General features: G+C 49.0%; 1 protein-coding gene across 5 annotated transcripts in view; it reads left to right on the top strand.

Annotated features, from left to right (window-relative positions):
• Nucleotides 1-17,192, top strand: part of MSI2 (musashi RNA binding protein 2) — a 389,374-nt gene extending 372,182 nt beyond the window's left edge. For 2 of the 5 annotated variants that reach the window (XM_059997135.1, XM_059997134.1), the window contains 3 exons: nt 8,120-8,274; nt 10,042-10,114; nt 12,649-17,192. In XM_059997135.1, coding sequence (XP_059853118.1) covers nt 8,120-8,274; nt 10,042-10,083 — 197 coding nt within the window. In that variant the 3' untranslated portion in view covers nt 10,084-10,114; nt 12,649-17,192. Of the gene's footprint in view, nt 1-8,065; nt 8,275-10,041; nt 10,115-12,648 lie in introns of all 5 variants that reach the window. The other 3 variants (XM_059997133.1, XM_059997131.1, XM_059997132.1) reach the window with 2 other exon arrangements.
• The last annotated feature ends 1,569 nt before the right edge of the window (nt 17,193-18,761 follow it).

Genomic DNA, 18,761 nt, shown 5'->3' with positions numbered 1-18,761 from the left:
GAGACCACAGCTTCTAGAACCCTGTGCCCCTTGCCTCCAGACCCCGTTTTGCCTGAACTAGTATGAGGCTTTCCCCTGCCCCACCTTTGCTAACTGGGACAGGGCATCACCTATTCCTTCCGAGCTTTTCATCGTGACCGAGGATACTACAAGGATGTGGTTCTGGCCTTGGGTTTCATAGCGTTTTCTGTTAACAATAGTTACAGTGAAGGAAGTGTACGCTGGGGCTGCAGTGAGTGGAATCACTTACAAGACACAAGCAAGGACCCGACCCTTCTGGCGGGGGGCGGGCAGGGTGAGAATTAGAAAGCGAGCACGCCCAGCGCACACAGCACGGCTGGGGCGCCTGGGTCCATGCGGGGAGAAGCCAGACTGGTTTCTTTTTTGGAAAGATAAAGAGGTGGGTGTGCCTTGGGGACACAGGGGGTCACCCGAGCAAAACACAGCCAGGCAGATTCTCAGGATTAAACTAGGAGCAGCAGAACTGCTACAGAGAGAGAGGGAGTCCTTCCCAGGCCGCACACCCCCTAACCTCCTTTCCTTCTGATTCTCAGGTCAGGGAGGGCTGGAATGGGAGGCTCTGGCAACGCCCATGTGCTACTCCTTGCCCATTCTAACCTGTGTGGGCCTGGAATCTGAAACCAGTTAATTTAGGGAAGAGGCAGCAGGATGTGAGTGTTAAAACACCCACCGCCTGCTTCAGTCAAACCATAAACATTTGTCTCTGGGGTTGACTTTCCCTCGTCTTCTGAAGCGCTTGAGAGGCTCAGGGCGGAAGTGTTGTTGAAAGGCTGCTTTGTATCCCAGAGGAATCAGGATCACCACCTTGCGTTCACTCCTGTGGCCTGAGCTGGAGCGGCCCCTGGGGTCCCTTCCTTGGGGAAGCTGCTGCAGCCGGGCAGACAGTTCACACTGGCAGAGCGAGTACCACCTCGGCCCTAGGGACTCACGTCGTGGCCTTTCCTTCCCTGGGGCCCCTCTCCCCCTTCTTCCTTAGAACATGCAAACAAGGTCAGTCCCCCAAGACCCCTGGGGTCTGGGAGAAACAAGAACCTGATGGTGGCCCCAGAAAGTTCGTTCTTTGCCCTCATGACAAAAGCTTGGTTTCTTTGGCCATCGGGCCCAGGCCCACTCAAGGCTACTGCATCCCCAGAATTTACCCCGTGAGCAGATGGTAGCCAGCCACTGACCCCCTTCCTCCCCCTTCCCTCCATCCCGACTAACGCAGCCTAGTCCTTTGGTTGGAAGAGACACACCCACACCCGAATCAGGGCTGATAAGAAAAAAGCATCGAGATGGAAAGAGAATGAGATGTTTTCTGCTGAGATTGTACAACAAGAGAAAGTATAAAGTACCGGCCACAAAGCCCTCCTCGGATATAGGTCCTCTGCGGGTGCTTGGGGCTGCCTGCTCACACTGACCTGAGTGGTAGTTGAGTATCCCGGTTCACTAGTAACCCAGGATGTGAGGGTTTTGGAGCCGACCAGCAGTGAAGTTATCTCTTTAGGGGATGTGATTTGACTGGAAGCTGAGACCATTCTACAAAATAATGAGTCCCAAGTCTTAGGTTCCACTGTCCATCAATTCCCCACTTAAGATAGGCCAGCACTAACCAACGGACATCTACACTGACCTCCGTAGTCTGAAGCAGGCTAGGTGTTGAGCAAACAAGCAGAAACTGCAGTCTTCTAAGATTGCCACCACTGAAACCGACAGTCGGGATGTTTGTGACGCCGACTCCCTCCGCCCAGTGAATGAGCTGACACTCTGCATGTGTCCTGTGCGGTATTTATGATGATCCAGGCGTCTCCAGACTTGTTGATACCAGGCCGAGTTTGTCCTTCTTAGTAATATACTGGTTTGTATATGGAGACAGGGAGAAAGAAATACCATCACATTGCTCTCTCAAGCCTCCCCCAGTTTTAAAGTATGTCTTCTCCTTGCCTTCTGAAATAGCTTGAATTTCAGCAGAGCTTAAAAAAAAAAAAAAAATGTTGTATATAAAATTGATTGTCCCTGCTTCTGGGTCCCTGAACTGATTTGACTTAAATTGAGAGTGTCATACAGTTTTCCCAGGTTAGATGTAACTGCTGGCCCTCTCTATCTCCCTCTGCCACCTCCAGGCTAAGCTCTAGGGGGAAAGTTTGAGCCAGGATCCCTGGGACGCAGTGGCCTGGCAGACTGCTGGATGCAATTCCCTCCTTGCCCTGCTGGTAATTCACAGCTGAGGGTTTCTCCTTCCGTTATCAGAAGCAGGTGTATCTTTTCAGGCTGACCTTTCCCATCAGACCACCTGCATTAATTTACAGTGGGCACGCCTTCCAGAGGGCACAGTGAGGCTGCAGACTGGGGCCGTCAACTCTGTTTCAAGGAAGGCCTCGGCTGCCTGGCTGCTGTTCTTCAGAGCCCCCCAGCAAGGAGAGGGGCTGTTCAGAGGCAGGTCTCCGCTTCTGACGGCCACCTGGCATTATGGACCCAGCATCCACTGGGCCCCCCGTGTCGTAGGGGAATCGGGCAGCTTGCTCTTGCCCTGGAGAACACAGGGTCCTGTGAGAACCCGGAGAGTCCCCTCCTTCCACACGCCCCCCGCCTTGAGGGGTCCCTTGCTGACATGAGACACAGGCTCTGCTGCTGTGGAGTTTTAATCCGGGCGGAGAGAAGCATGATATAGACAAGGTGAGTGTCGGAGGGGCGGTGACTCTGGCCTCTTTTCTCTGGCATCAGCCTATCAGCAGAGCCCCTCTACTCATTCCTTTTTCAGTCGCTTTCTTTAAATTCTCTAAAACAAACAAAAACCCCTAAAATCTAGTGCGATGAGTTAACTGCAGCCCTGCCCTCGAAGAATATCACACCGGCTTATGCTCCGGGTCCTCCATTCCGCGGGAGCTGGGGGTTGGGAACGGGGCCACGACACCGTCAGCCCAGACCAGACTCCCCTCCCTTGTCCCTGTGGGAGGCATAATGAGTTCTGCTGGGCAGCAGGTTACCTTCTGAGCTGGGCTTGCTGGAGACGGGCCCACCACCTGCATTTGCCTTGTGAGCAGGACACACTCTGTCCCAGAAATGTCCTGGGGGCCTCGAGGCCCCCTCCTGAGATTAAAGCTGGCAGCAACACATAATTCACCAAGAAGATGATTGAAATTGTCTCGAGGGCTGGCCCTGCCTTTTGGCGAAACGTGAGACCCACGAAACGAGGACCCAGGCCTAAGGCTGGGACTTGGCAGGGCCCTGGCTGGTCCCAGATATGTGGCCTGAGCTCATCTGGAAAAGACTTTGGAAACAGTTCCTTTCTCTGGATCAGTAATAACCTACTTTCCAAGCCTTAGAGCCAGAGGCGCCCTCCCAGGGGTGCCCCCCCCTTAGAGCCCTGGGCCCTAGCTTTCTGCCCCAGGTCCAGTGGCATCACTTTGGGATCATACAGAAGTACTGGGACTTCCATACCTTTCCTAGACCTACAGTGAGTCCTGATTCTCACTGCCCTCCCCCACAACTTCCCCACCCTCGGTGACGAATTCCACCCTCAGCCCGGCGCCTTCTGACGGCAGCTGGGCAGAACCACATGCTGACTGTAAGCCCTCCATAAGGCAGGCGTCTCCTGGGTTTGCCGTGAAACCCCGAGGGGCCCACGAGCTTCGGGTCCAGCCCCTGCAGGTGAGCGTCTGAGCCCGCAGGACAGGCCTTGGATAAGGTCTCTGGATGGCTTTCCTGGGTCAGCCATGAAGGTGTTTTCTTCCCTTGATAGGCAGGAAGTTCCTCCTTTTATCTGATGCGAAGTACCTCCAGATTTAATGCCAACGCGTTTCCCTCGCTGGCCTCTGGACATAGTGTCCTCACTCTCCTGCCCCCAGTCCCCAGGTCCTTGCATCAGGTCCAAGGTGATTAAGTGCACCAGGTGGATGAAATAGAGCCTTTTGGGAATCACTTCCCGATTTGTATGGCCAGTGAGTTGTACTCTCCTACATCAGATTTTCCTAAATCTGCGTATGGTACCTGTCTTGTTGGGCTCTGCATAGACAGCTGTGTCAAATATAGGTGTGTTCGTTTTGTACTCGACAAGTTCCAGAGCACCGTCTCTTTTGCGTTTTCGCCACAGCCCACGGAGAGTCAGGCTGAGTAGGGCAGGCAGCACTCACGTGTCGCAGGTGAGGACTCCAACCGGTGAGGGGCTGACACTCAGGCGTGTAGCCAGAGGTCAGGGCCAGGGTCACACTCAGGTCTTCTGACTCCAAGTCCAGTGTTCCCTTTCTCTGCACCATAGCTGCCTCCCTGAGTATAGCTGCTGCCTGGACCCAGAAAGTCCAGAGGATGCTGGGGGACAGGGCGAGGCGTAAAGAGGAGCCTGCCCAGTATTAAACCACCGCTGTGGGCGCTGCCCAGAGCAGCCGATGGGAAAGTGACCCTGCTCCCTCACAGCAAGCCCCCAGACTGCAGCTTGGCCCCGGGCTCGCCCAAGGCCACTTGGCACTCACAGCTTCTGCTGCAAAAACGCCAGGGTGTTCGCAGGACACTGTCCTCCTCTGGGACAGGAGTCAGAACGTCCGATGTATAAATCTCAGCACTGTTTATTCAGCAGCACATACTGAGACCCCTCCCTCCCTCCCCATCCCCCCCACACACACCCCCTAGCTGAGCAGGAGACAGGCGTCCTTGCCCGTTAAGAATAATGTCCCATCCCCTCTTCCTGAACTGATCCTGGCCTGTGGGACATTTCTGGCCCCTCAAAATGAGCCTGGAGGCAACCTCCAAGGAGACAGACCATTGAAAATTGACTGAGGGGTGACTGGAACAGAAAGCACCCTTAGGTCAGGGGCTCAGAGTCGTGCTTCTCCCCCTGCCTCTCCTCTCAAGGTCACAGCTTGGAGGGGAGGGCCTCCTCCTTTACTGTGTAACCAGCCAGTGTGCAGTGCGAACCTCCTGAAAGAAGAAAATCGCTTTGTCCCTAATGCCTTCCCACCATCAGACAGCGGGAACAGCCGCCGGCACGCTGGCGTGCGCAGTGCCCTGCCCCTTTCTTCCCGAGCAGCAGAGCCGCTGCTGGGTAGAGCATTCCCGGAGATCGTGGGTTCGGGCCACCCCATTGGCTTGTTAACATGCTTTCTGGAGCCTGGGTCTTCCGCCCACAGAGAAAGAGGGAGTCATTGACCAAGGGGCCCAAAGACCCGGCCCCTCCATGCCCTCAGCCTTTGAGGGTGCAGCATCCACTGTCCAGAAGCCTAGAGAGAAAGGACCAGCCCAGGACCAGGTGCTTCTTGCCTGCCAGCTGCACCCTCGGCGGGAACCCACAGCCTGATCCTTCACCCTTGGCTGGGGACTGTCTGCAGGGTGACTCTGAGCTGGGGCTCCGGCATTAGGAGGGCAAGTGTCTATTCACGCGAGACTTGGGGTTTTAGAGCTGCATTTTAATACAGTGCCTTCTCAACCGTGATACTGGTGTCATTTGATGGAAGAGGACTGAGAGGGGAGGGGCAACGTAGGCCTAAGAAGAGCTGCTTACTGTGAAATTCCCTTCAGGCCAACTCTCAAGCTGCAGGCCTCCTGGGCACACAGGCTCGTGAGAGGTAGCCGGGGGCTGGGCAAATACCACCAGCCCTCCTGTCTTCTAAGCCTCCGGAGGGGCGTGTTTCAGGACATGCCGCCTCCTGTCTCCCAGGCTGCCTCCACTGGCTGGATTAGTCTCTGGATGGCCCTCCCCCTGCTGGAAGAAGCCAAGATGGAGACGTCCCTTCTCCCTGGCTTCTAGATAGGTGGGCCTGCCCACTGTCCTCCTGGATCCTCATCTGGACACAGGAGAAAGGGGTCAAAAAGTCTTCCTATCTTGCACCGTGGCCCACTGCCCACACCCCTGCTCTCCACCCTGAAACAGAGCCAGCTGGATACTTTGTTGGTTACTTGGTATAGGAGCGGGGTCAGCTGCCTGGGTGAACCAGGAGTCTGCTGTCTGAGCTCCCTCAGTTTTCCTAGCCCGGAGGAAGAAAGTGTGTGAGACCGAGAGAATGCTGCCTTTTGAATCTCGCAGCTTGTTGCTAGCCTCCGTGAGTGAGCAAGGCCAAACGTTATCTGCAAGTTTAATCTGTATTCAAAAATCCCGTCCCCTTTGTCTGCCGGTGCCTTCCCAAATGAGCAACTCACTTGCTCAAAGCCTCTGTGATTTCTTTTCTCTTTAACCTGTTCTTCCCATCGGCCAGTTTCTTCCTTTCTCAGCACAGCTTCCAAGGGGCCTGAGCTTGGGGCCTCCTGCCCTAGAGGGCATCCCAAGGTAGCAGCTTGCCTTTTCTCTGCTGAGTCGAGAGCCAGGCCCAGCTTGGCTTGCCCCCCTTTGCATCTTCGTGTCCCGTCCCAGTCTCCAGCTGGCCTGGCTGGAGTGCATCTTCGGTCTCTTCCCATCCCGGCAACAAGTGGGTAGAAATCAATTCCACGTCTGGCTCTTCAGTCCCCCCGCCCAGAAGTAAGGGGCTCCAACCACAGGTCCGCGGGGCAAGGCCATGGCCCAGAGCAGACTTGCAGATGTTCTTCCCTTCTGCCACTGAGGGCGGGTGGCCACAGGGCAGAGGGAAGTGCCGAGGGGGGCAGGAGGGAGAAGGCTGTTGGGAGGAGCAGCCCCTGGGAGCCATGGAAATGCGTGGAAGCCAGATTGTCTGGTTCTTTGAGATGGGTTAGTTGTAGCCCAGAACTGGCCAGCCCCAGACTCACCTTGAGCTTTAAAAATCAATGAGAACTTATTTTTACAGTTAAAAAAAAAAATTTTTTTTTCCATTAGGGAAAAGAAAAAGTTTAAGCTACTAAGGGGACATGAAGATGAGACAAAATGAACCTGGTTGACAGGCTGTGGCCCTTGCTGGGGAGGGAATGATGGAATTTGGGGGAGGCTAAGGGAGGGAGCCCGAGGCAGTGTCTCCTCCCACGGGCCCCTCCGCACTGCCACGCTCAGCGTCTGTGGGTGTGAAGTCCCATCTCTCTGTAGCAAAGGTACATTCCTAGCTCTTTTCCTGTCTGGAGTCTATATCTGGAGATAACCAACAGAAAGCAGACATTTCGGTCAGATATGCTTTAGTGATAAATTGGTTCAGTCAGTATGCTCTGAATTCATACTTGTCTTTTTTTTTTAAACGAAAGGAAAAAAAAAGTTTAAATCCCCCCTTTCCTTCTACTGCAGGAGGTGAGTGTGTGGGTGTCCGGTAGAATCATTGGCATTCACTCAGCTTCGGCCCCAGAGCCTCCAGCTTCGCCATCCCCACCCCATCCCCTCCCTCCATCCCCAGCTCTCCACCCCAGAAGGGAACCCTCTGCCACCATCATTACTGTTATGTTAAGATGCCCAAATTTTCCATGACATATCCCATCCTCCGACCACGTTCAGTATTGATGACGTTCATACAGGGATATAAATGGGAGGGGTGGGCAGGGAGGGAGTAGCCAGTGGGGAGGGGGGAAGTGGTTGGTGGGGGGAAGGGGCGCTGAAGATCTTTTTTGTCTTTTTTTTGTTTAAAACAAATTTGTCATTTAATGGATCCAAAAACAAACCAAAAAAGAAAAAGTGAAAGAAAAAGCAAATCAAAAATCCCCTCCCCAAAGATTTTTTTTTTCCTGGACACAAATTGCTTCGTTTCCTGTTACATTTTAATATCAATATTAACACAATGTGTAGTCTAAAACTAGTTCCTTTGTAGTTTGCATGGGATGTGAATGCTGTCTCAACGTGCCCAGATCTAGACAAGACTGCATGAGCATCAATTCAGATGTGGAAAAAAAAAAAAACTCTTTCTCTCTCTCTCTTCCATATATACCTCTATTTCTATTGTGATAATTTGGTGGGCAGTGAAGCACCTCCGGTTGGTTGCCGTAGTGTGTTGAATGATTGTTTTTTTCTTCTCTCTATTTTTGGAGCTCCGAGCTTCTTAGTAGTAGCCTGGGCTGAGTATTCTTGAGTCCCTGCTGATGTCTTCGCATGGCCTTGGTTCAGTGTTAGAAGTTGGGCCTCAGCTGTTTTTCTGGAGTGTTTGGCTTGTAATGACCGGTGCATGCGTGGCTTCTGGCCTCATACCCAGCTCTATTCTCTGCACACCAGTCCTGAATAGCTACAGTGCTCAACCGAATTTTGGCGCGCCCGCTTCCCCGGCAGGCTCCAACCCGGCGCGGCCCGGAGGCTTCCCGGGGGCCAACAGCCCAGGACCTGTCGCCGATCTCTACGGCCCTGCCAGCCAGGACTCCGGAGTGGGGAATTACATAAGTGCGGCCAGCCCACAGCCGGGCTCAGGCTTCGGCCACGGCATAGCTGTAAGTACCTTCCTGCCCATGTCCTGTGGCACCCCGGGGCGGGTGTGCCAGAAAAGCCCAGAGGTGGGAGGCCAGGAGAGGGCAGCGGGCCCCCATCCGCATCACGTCAGCCATCCAGGGCTGAAGCTTCTTCGTTTAGGTGCTTCCTGAGCACCTGGGGGTCAGGCACGGTGTGCAGCCACGGGTGAGTGGAGGGAGTGTGGGCAGGTCAGGTTCAGATCACCACTCCAGCACGTCCAGCCCATGCAACCTTGAGCCACGTATATAATCCTCTGCTTCCCTGGCTGTCAAACGAGTATAAGTGTTCCTCCCTCAAAAGACTGTGAGAGAATAAATGGAAACAGGATATGTCAGCTGCTGGCTCACAGTAGAGCCTCAGTATCAGCCCCCTCTCCTCGATCCCGGCCTCCTGGAGACTCAGGTGCGCCGGGACGTTGGAGCTACGGACCCGCCCCACAGGGTAGCAGCTTAGTCGGGAGGGTCACCACCCGAGGTCCAGGGGCAGCGCCGGGGCCTGGGACATAGCGTGGGGTGCAAGCCCTGTCCCAGGAGGTTTCCTCCGCTAATGTTTCTTACAGTTTCCAGGTTCCAATAAGTTCCCATTTGCGTTCTGTAGCTGCGCCTGCCCCCGAAGGCCAGATGCATTTGATATTTGTAATGCTCTGTGGTTCTATAATCTCACTAATCCAGGCAATGGAAATTTGCTTAACAGATTTGCATGCTGTTTTCAGATTGTATTGTTCTTCCCCCTCGCAGTGTGTGTGAGCATGAATGTGCCTGAGCCCACTTACTCGCTTGTCCCTTCCATTTGGAAAACAGAAAATCGGCCAACCTCACCATCTTGGAGTCAGTTTGATTTTGAGCTGAGGTGGGAGTGTCTGCTGTCCCAGGTCATGTCCCTGTCGGGAGAGCCCTGCCTCCCGAGCTGTGCTGGGGAGAACAGAACAAGGGCAGACGGTCTGGGCACCAGGGCAGCCCGTCCCTGACCCTGGTGTTAGAAGTCCTCCATCCCCACCTCAAACGCACGTCTGTGCACTCTCATGCATGCACACACACTCTCCACACACTCACACTCACACACACACAAACACACACACACGCTTCTGCCATCCCAGGCCTGTGCGGTCCGGGTCCTTGTTCAATCCCACTCCCGAGCCAATATCACTTAAGGCAGTAGTTTGATAAGTCAAATCCCCTCGGATCAGCTGTAGTACCAGATCCAGAGTAGTAGTATTCAGCTTAGAGCTGCATCAGTTTGGGAGACCGTCTGTCACCACGTAGAACACAGCTCATTTCCATTGTCGGTGCCCAGAAACACAGACCCTATTTGTTCATGAAAACCTCGGTCTCTGACCTGTGTGCTGTGATGGTTTCTGAAATAAGCACATCGTCACGTTTGGTCTGCACGGGCCTTGCTTTCTCCCCAGCTGGAGCCGTTGGGACTGTGGACAGAGACACTGTTATCTTTGCTCGCTGGGGCTCAGGGCAACAGTGCCCATCGTTTTCGGCGCAAGCCCCCCTTTCCTATCACCCACCCACCCCTGTGAATCTGGCTCTCAATTTTCCCCTGGGTGAGCGGACAGGCCGGGGGTGGGGAGTCGGGGCCGGGAAGGATGTCATTCTGGTCCCTCGTGGCACGGTGTCTCAGAATTACATATTCATGCTGGCAACCACAGTCTAGTCCTAGAGATAATTTCCTTTCCCAGAATATGACAATCTGTTCCCATGTATAGTGTGCTGATGACCTTAACAATTGTGCAATTTTAGGGACCTTTGATTGCAACGGCCTTTACAAATGGATACCATTGAGCAGGTGCTTTCGTTGCCATCTCACTCTGAGGTATTACCTTCTCTGCCACGTGTCTCGCCTGCTGGGCGTGTCCGTACATGTATGCGCCCTGGGCATGCAAGTACGCACGGCCCTGGTCTCCTCACGTCCACATCTCTCCTTCCTCTTTCTGGACCCCTTTTCAGGGGGGTGGGGGGCAAAACAATCCAGTCTTTTAATCTCTCATCCCTCCTCCAGCTTAAAGCATGACCCCACTTTTTTTCTTTGGTTCTTTTGATTCCTTTTCTTTATCTTTCCCACCCCTCATCTTTCTCTGTCTTGAAATACAATCAAGAGTATGGGAAACTGGAAGGAGATTTTGTGCTGTGCCCGTCCCAGGGGGACGGAGGCAGGGAACCGCTGGGCTTCTGCCAGGCCTGGAGGTGGGAGGGCGGGCAGGATCCTGCGAGCTGGCCTTGTGGGTTGCTGGGCCCTTTCAGCTCCCCAGAGCTCGCTGGGCTCGGCCAGTGGGGCTCATGCAGTCAAACAGCCAGACTCCATCTTTTAGCGAAAAGAAAACATTTTTGCCAGTAACTGCTGAGTAATTATCCAGATTACCGCACGAAAAGCAAATTAAATTAACGACATCACCTGCGTTACGTGGATTTGGATCCCTGCCAGTTTCCTAACCTTTTAAACTGAGCTCAAGTTAATTAAACATTTTTTAAATCACTTTGATGGGGATATGGAAGGGGTGGAGTGGAGGAGAGGGGAGGTTGGGGCAGTCAGTGAGGGAGCCTCTTGCCACGTTCTCATTGAAAATGAGTATCCATCATTCTCGGGAAGCGCACCAAGGAGAGCGGTTCTCTCGCGAGAGCTAAACGTGACCCGTGTTAGCGAGTTAGTCTGAAGTCTTGAGACATGAGTCTGTTTCTTTGGAAGAGAGAGGGCGACAGCCAAGGCCTGGGAATGGGTCCCACTCATAGAATCCCAGCTGGGGTGTGAACGCCTTTCACTCCAGGAGCTGGGACGTAAAGGAACGAGGCCGGAGATGGATTTGCCACTTTGGTTTGCAGTCAGCAGGATGCCCCTCGTGTAGAGGGCTGCTTCGGGCCCCTGAGCCAGCCAGGACTCAGCAGGGTGGGCCCAGCTGGGGGACCAGGTGGAGCTGAGCTCCATAAATCTCTTGAATTTCTCTAATATTGCTGCTAAGGAATCACCTCAACTAACGCAACTGCCTCTCTTAACCAAATAAACCCCGTGTGTGAATTCTCCCCACCCCTCGCCTACACTTCCCTTCCAGCACTGACCCAGCCATCGCTGGCCGGCCGGAGCCAGAGGCCACTAACAGTGTGAAGGAGAGCTACTCACGACTAATTAAGCTGGGTCTGGGGGCCCCAAGGGAACTAAGATTCCTCTGAGAGCAAGGCAGACTGATGTACCCGAGAACGTTGGGGATGGAAAGTGGCACCAGCCCTTTGTAGAATCAGTTGATGAGGGGATTGAACAACTACCAGCGCTTCTTCCCTCCCTCCCCTGGAAGTGGAGGGTGGTGTAGGTTTCCTCCCATCTCCTCCCCACACCCTCCAAGGCCTCTGCAGCGTGTCCATGGGGGTCGGGGGAGGGCCGAGGCTGCCCCCAGCGCAGCCTCCCTCATCCACCTTTAGGACTCAGAAGGATGGAATAGATGAGAGTGGAGGTAACCACCTGCCCCCTCCAAAGTGATTAAGTGGGCCAATCGAGTCACATGGCCGCACCAAAACACACACTTTGTCCCCAATAGAGGTGACCCTCAGACATTTGGTACCATCCATGAAGGAGGGGCCCAGGCTCACAGTCATTCAGGCAGATTCGATTGGCAAGTCTGTGAATCCCGGGCCTGTTTTTATTTCCTAGAACCAAAGCTGGTTATTTGTTGTGAATGTTTTTATGTGTCCTGACCTTGAGTCTTTGGTATGTAATAGGATTTTTTTTAGTAGAAATTAGCATTTTCAGTTATTGACAGTCATTGATGGGTATCTCATAAAGACAGAAGTTTTTAAACATTAAGCTTTGAAAACAGAAGCTTAACCAGAGCTGCCCTCTCCCCAGCAGCAGGCGTGGCTCCGATGACACAGCTCAGGCTGTGACCCCAGTCAGCGGTTAGCCTGGCCATTTTCCAATGTCCTCAGTAGCCCAATGTAGCCATACTTTGAAAGCTCTAGTTAAGCTGGGACGAAGTGAGAGAGTAGCATGGACATATATACACTACCAAATGTAAAATAGATAGCTAGTGAGAAGCAGCCGCATCGCACAGGGAGATCAGCTCGGTGCTTTGTGACCACCTAGAGGGGTGGGATAGGGAGGGTGGGAGGGAGACTCAAGAGGGAGGGGATATAGGGATATATGTATACATATAGCTGATTCATTTTTTTGTGCAGCAGAAGCTAAGACAACATGGTAAAGCAATTATACTCCAATAAAGATGTTAAAAAAAAAAGAAATGGGAAAAAGATAAAAAATAAAAAGTTGGAGTAAATGGTATGCTTGCCTGACATTTCTTCTTTCTTCTCCCACCCCCACTTTTTGTTCTCTTCTGGACACCCTCGACCTTCTATACCCTGCAGAGCATACCTGGATGTCCAGGCAAGACTGGGCGAAGTTTCTGAGTGGCCCTTTGTTTAGGTGATGTCATCAGACCTGTTCCCCCACCAGCCTCACTCCCCATCCCAACCAGAGATGGCTCACTTCGGATCGAGGGTTGACTGCATCTCATCATCTCATGAATCTGCTGTAATATAAGACAACAGCTTTTAAATGTGTATATATCCCATGATTTTGGTTTTGTTTTATTTTTGTTTTTCTTGATGGTTTCCCTCCCTCTTCTCTCTTCCCCCTTCTCCTTTTAAATCTCTTCAGATCACATTTGGTAGTGATTTTGACTTAGTGCAGTAGTCATATAGCTTTAATATCTAGTTAAAAGCTAACCATAGTATAATTGTTATATTAAGGTATTATTTTTTTCTTAAAAAAAATTTTTTTTGCTTGTTTTAATTCTGTTCTCACTTTTCAAGGATGCTGAGATGGTAATATTACTCTCAATATTTTGGTACCAATTCTGAGACTGTATGAATTTTCAGGTGGAATTTGAGCACACACAGAAGCGAGGTTGTGAAATATGGAACGGGAGGTGGGCGTCAACTTTCTACTTTGCATTGTGTAAGAAGTGAGATGTAGTAGGCTAATTAACAGACTATAGCGGTTCTTTTTTGTGCTGTCTCTTTGTTAACCTATCTATTTTCGGCAATAAGGTAAGGACGACGATGTTTTGAGTGTCCTCCTTTTCTATAAGTGCTTTTTTTCTGTTGAAAGAGGTGATATTATAAGGTTTTTTGCAGTTGTGAATTCTAAAAAAAGAAATGTTGTAAATACAATTCCATTAACTACATAGAAACTATTAAGAAAGAGAGAATCAAAAATATTTTTGTGAGGGAGTCGGTCCCCGGCAGTTTGATGCTCTGTGGATGGAGGAGGGGAGTAACAATAAACCAAGTCAGTGACTGAGACCGAAGAACACCCAGCTGCCAGGCCGACCCCACGACAAGTTAGAACACTGGTTAGCTCCTCTTGTCTGTGTGATAGACCTAAGAACTGTATTAGTGTCATACCAGCATATTAACCTCTCGTCTGTGCACAGCTTCCAACGTTACCGTCTAGTTAGATTTTTATTTAAAATATGAAAAACTGCTTTTCCCAAGACGTTTTTTAAAAACAAAGCTACAATTTTAATATTTAACATATTTAATGTTTCAAAGCACACCTGTTTGGCTTGGGTGGGGCGGGGTGGGGGGACATTCTTTTTCAGTCTTAATTTTTAAATATTTGATCATTTTCTATCGTCCAATCATTTCAGCACCTCCAAAGGTCCCTAGGACACTTTGCCTCTCTTCTTCCCCTGTTCCCCATCTGCCCCCAGCTCTGGGGGCCCGTGGGCCAGGAGTGGATAAGCCTGCATTAATGAAACCTTTTCTCCATTCACTTTCTATTTACCAATTAGGAAAGCAATCTTTCGGTTTTGTTTCTTTTTTTTTTTTTTTTTTTAATACCTCAGTGCTGCAAGTATCACCAGAGAGGCTATGGAAGAATTTTTTTTTAATTTATTGTAGATGTAAACAGAATTTAAAAAAATAAAAAGTATAAACATCGCTGCACTGTGACTGGTGGGAAAAACTGACCGTTTCCTGTTTGCACATGTTGAACATTTGGCTGTTATAATATATGGTCCTCAGATGGGGAAAGATACTTATGATGAAGGATATTTTTTAATTTAACTTTTTTTTAATGTTGGTCATAGGTCGGCAACAGCAACTATAGAAGTACAACTCAATAGATGGCATTAAAACATATTGTAGTGTGGATATATATTTTTTTCTTTTTTAAAATGTGATATTGACGTTTTATTAATATTTTTTAAATTGTTACGTTTATAAATTTGGTACTTAAGGCACAGCCAGTATGAGACACTGAATGCGACATTTATTATAAAGAGCTGCTGCACTCCTATTTTTATAAATTTTACTAACAAAGTAGACTAATGTAGACATTCACAGACATGGTAGGGTAAAATCATCTTCAAGCAAAAGGCTCCAAAATGCTAACTCAGAAAGAAAGAAAAAAAGCCTTTTTCAATTTTAATTAAACAGCAACATTTTTTTAAAAAAAAAATCACGTTCTTTGTTTTTTCCAATAAAATGTTAGGTTGTTTGGTGAGGGGTTTTTTTTTGTTTGTTTTTCTTTCTTTTTTTATTTCCAAACAACCAGGCTAAGTAAAATGCTGGGCGCTTTTAAAACATCAAAACTTGTTCAAGTAATAAAATAACAAAATAGAAGTTTTATTTAAAAAAAAAACAAAATAAGAAAAAAAAAAGAGACAATAAATTCCCAGAAATTCAGTGTCTAGACTAGGGAATTTAATTACTATTTTGTCCATGTTGATGATGTACTGTACTACCCTTCCTTTCTCTGCATCCCCCATCACCTCATAGAAGACTCTTTGTTGATCATTGTCTGTTAATAATGTATAAAATGGCTATCTTGTAAGCGTGCTGTCCTGGTACTAGTGTAGTGACTTTTTTTCTCCTCTTTCTTCTAGTACATATTGATAGGTATAAGGTAATTAAGGTTTAAAAAAATTAGACATAGTTATTCAGATTTAGGACCAGTAAGGATAGAACTTTCTCTTATTTATGAAAAAAATGCTAATAATTTGGGGGCAGTTTTTTCCTTTCATTTTGTTTTTCAATTTCAAGTTTTAATTTTATTTCTGCTGATCTGATGTGGTTTCAGCTAACCCAAGGTCTCACGATGTTCAGATGCCGGTAGACTCTACGGCGTTTTGTAGATTCCCACCCCACCCCCCAGCTGTGAAGGGGTGTGCCATACTACCTTAAATGCTAACGCTAGATATGCAAAACTGGATTTTTTTAATTTATTTTTTAAAAGAGGAAGGCATGGTATATTAAAATGATTTTACTAAGAGAAAAAATATTTTTTTAAGAATGCTCAGAAGAAATTGATAATCTGTGTGAATATGTTTTAGATGTTTATAATACCTTTTGAAGAGACCCAGTAGCCCATAGCACAAATCTCGTGGAAATCTGATATGTTTTAATGTGGCTACCTAGGTTAAGGTTCACGTTAGTCCCCCACTCATCTAGAAGTCCATTTTGGAAGATTTTTGTAAATTATTTTAGCACTGACGTTCAGCCTTGTCTTTGTTTCAGTTAAGCTCAGTGGCGAACATGGGAACTACCTTTCACCTTCCCTGGGGGAGAAACCCTCTTGGCTGATGGCTTTTCCCCGGAATCATAAAGTAGCCACCGGGTGACTTTCTGGCTTCTAGATCCATCTGCCTGGGGCCCCCAAACTCCTCTCCTCCCACACAGAGGAGAGTGAGTTGCGTAAGCTCCTGGACCCATTCCTGGTTCTACCTGGACGTGGAGTTGGTGGGGACGACCAAGTTCCAGGTCTCCTCTCCAGGAGCTTCCACCCACCTGGCTTGTGGCCTTCCTCACACCCACTGGGAAAACCAAACAGCCTCGCTCTCTATCCCAGTCGCTCATCGGCTTGATTCAAACGAAGTCCCAACAGGCCTTTATGTTCCTATCCTTCATAACCTTCATCTTAATTTGAACTCGTAGCTTGGACTTTAAGGTAGCATGGCTCTATTGCTGTCGATTTAATGTTTCACTGCACAGCAATTCACAGCCAGTGAATGTTACACACATCTTGCTAGACTAGTATAAAAATCATTGGGTAATTGTTGGTTCTAATGACCTGAAAGGTGTTCAGTTTTTGTTTTCAATTTTGTTTTGTTTCTTGGGCTTTTTTTTTTTTTTTTTTTGGTTCTCTTTTCATTTGGGGATTAAAAAAAATTTTTTTTTTTCTTTTTTTGGTTCCAAATAGAAAAGCAAAACCTATTTTGATCTTTAGTGCAAACGAGGGCTAGGGACTTAGCCACCACCCCACCACACTGCTTCATTCTGCCATTCACTCACTGCAGCATAATCAAGAATAAAGCAATATAGTTTACTATATTTTTTTTATTGAAGGTCAGCCATGCTTTCTGTATTATATTGCATATGAAATTGTTTACAAAAGAAACACTAACATACTTCTCTTTATCAGTTGGGAGTGGCGCGCAGGGACAGAGGGAGGCTGGGGGGTTGGGTGGGGCAGGGAAGAGTTTTTTGCTTTCTCTAATGTGCTCCACAAGCCAGGCTACCTGCCAAGGAAGGCTGAAGCAGGGTGGGGGGTGTTGAGAGCAGAGGGACAGATGCAGGCAAGCACATGGAAGAGAGATGCTGGCAGGCTTCCCCCATCCCCCTGCTCCAAACAGAAAAGAAGCAGAAGTCAGCTCAGCCCGGTCCTGGGCACCGACACTACACAAGGAGACGCTGTACGTTAAGCAATACTTTAATACTGTATATGTTTGTTTTCTTTTTCTTTCTTTTTTTTTTTTTAACCAAAAAAAAAAAAAAGTAAGTAAACTAAAACAAAAATATATACGTAGAACCCACCCCTCTGGGGAAGCAACCTTAATCCAAACACTTGGCTATCAAATGATCAGAATGTATTGTCTCGGACAAGAGTTTGTTTCCAGGAGGCAGGGGCGTGCGGGGGGGGGGGGGGGGGGGGGGGGGGGGATGGGGACTGAGAGACAAAAGTTTCAGAGCCTTCCAGGAGGCTCTCTGCTACTGTATTCTGTACATACTGTACCATCCTGTGTGGAATCTGTGAGTGTCCTCTTGAGTAGCGTGGGCTAGCCAATCTGCCGTTCATGGTGTATTGTAAACTCGGAATTCCATATGTAATAGGATGCAAGTCTAAGCGTTTCATGTGGACATCAATGTATCTAAATAAAACTTTCCCTAGCACTGTGGCTGACCTCACCCTTACTTTTATACTTTAGTATGAAACTGATGACAACTTTGGTAGTGAGTATTTTTTTTATATATATACATATATATGTATCTATATATATATATCTCAAGCATCTTTCAGGTCTTTGTGTGTGGCTTTCTTAAAGCCCTGTTGTAAAAAATTACTATGTGGATGGCAGTCTCTCACATCACAGATGTGGAAAGTATAATTTTATATTTGTATTTTCAAATAAATAAGTTTGTGAAAGGTTTCCATCCTCTACTGTGGTCCAGAAATCAATGTGTTTGTCTGACAAAAAAAAATAAAATAAAATAAACTGTTTTGAACAGAGTTGTTTGGTGTTCTTTCACATGTGGAGGAGGGCTGGGTGGGGGGGGAGGGCAGCTGTTGATTGGTTTGGGGAGGGTGTCACCAGTCATACCTCCCTCCTCTCACCCCTCAGTGAGAACACTGGTCACAGGGCCTCTAGCAGAGAAGAAGCCCTTTCCCTGTCCCCAGGGAGCTTGTGGACTTTTTCGTGTGTGTGTGTGTGTGTGTGTGTGTGTGTGTGTGGTGATTATTTTTATTTCGTTGAAGTATAGTTGATTTACAACGTTAGTTTCTGCTGTACAGCAAAGTGACTCTGTTATATATATATGTATTCTTTTCTATCGTGCAACTATTTTTATGAAGCGTTAAGAGAGTATTGCAGTGGAAGAACAGGCGGAGAGTACCTCAGAACCCGTGGGTGAGCAGGAAATAAGCACCATGGTCCTGTGAGGTCGCAGGACCCAGATGGTGGCAGTGTGCAGAAGGAGGTGAGTGGCTTTCCGGGTGGCTGGCCTCAGCTAGTGATCAACAGCCTGCAGGAGAAGGCAACAAACCAACTTCCGTGACTCTTGAGTAGGGATTGAAGGGGTATAGGAGCCCGGCCTTTGGGAGAAAGGCCAAAGAAACAAAAGGGAGAAAACAAAAGAATTGAGACACAGTTCTTTGAGGGCAAGTCCCAAGACCTGGCGGTAGCAGTCAAAGCATGATCTGAACCAGAGGGTTTCTTGGCTTTTAAGGCAGTTTGTAAGGGATGAAGTATAGGCCTGCAGCTGCTTCCTCAAGACCTTGGGTAAAGCCAGACTCCCCAGGGCCTGTACTCTGTGGGTCCCTCTTCCAATTTCCTGTCTCCTGCTTATTCCAGCTCTATCATACGGGCATTTCTGCTACTCAAAGGGCTGAGAGAAGAAGATGGAAGATTCCCCTCTTTATTTAAGGCTGGAGGTGGGAGAACTGGGTTCCTGGCCCACCTCTCGTATGTCCACAGGCA

This window comes from Delphinus delphis, chromosome 19 (assembly GCF_949987515.2).
Source record: "Delphinus delphis chromosome 19, mDelDel1.2, whole genome shotgun sequence".
NCBI lineage: Eukaryota > Metazoa > Chordata > Mammalia > Artiodactyla > Delphinidae > Delphinus > Delphinus delphis.
The sequence above is the reverse complement of the archived record's forward strand: the minus strand, read 5'-3'. Positions and strand labels throughout refer to the sequence as shown.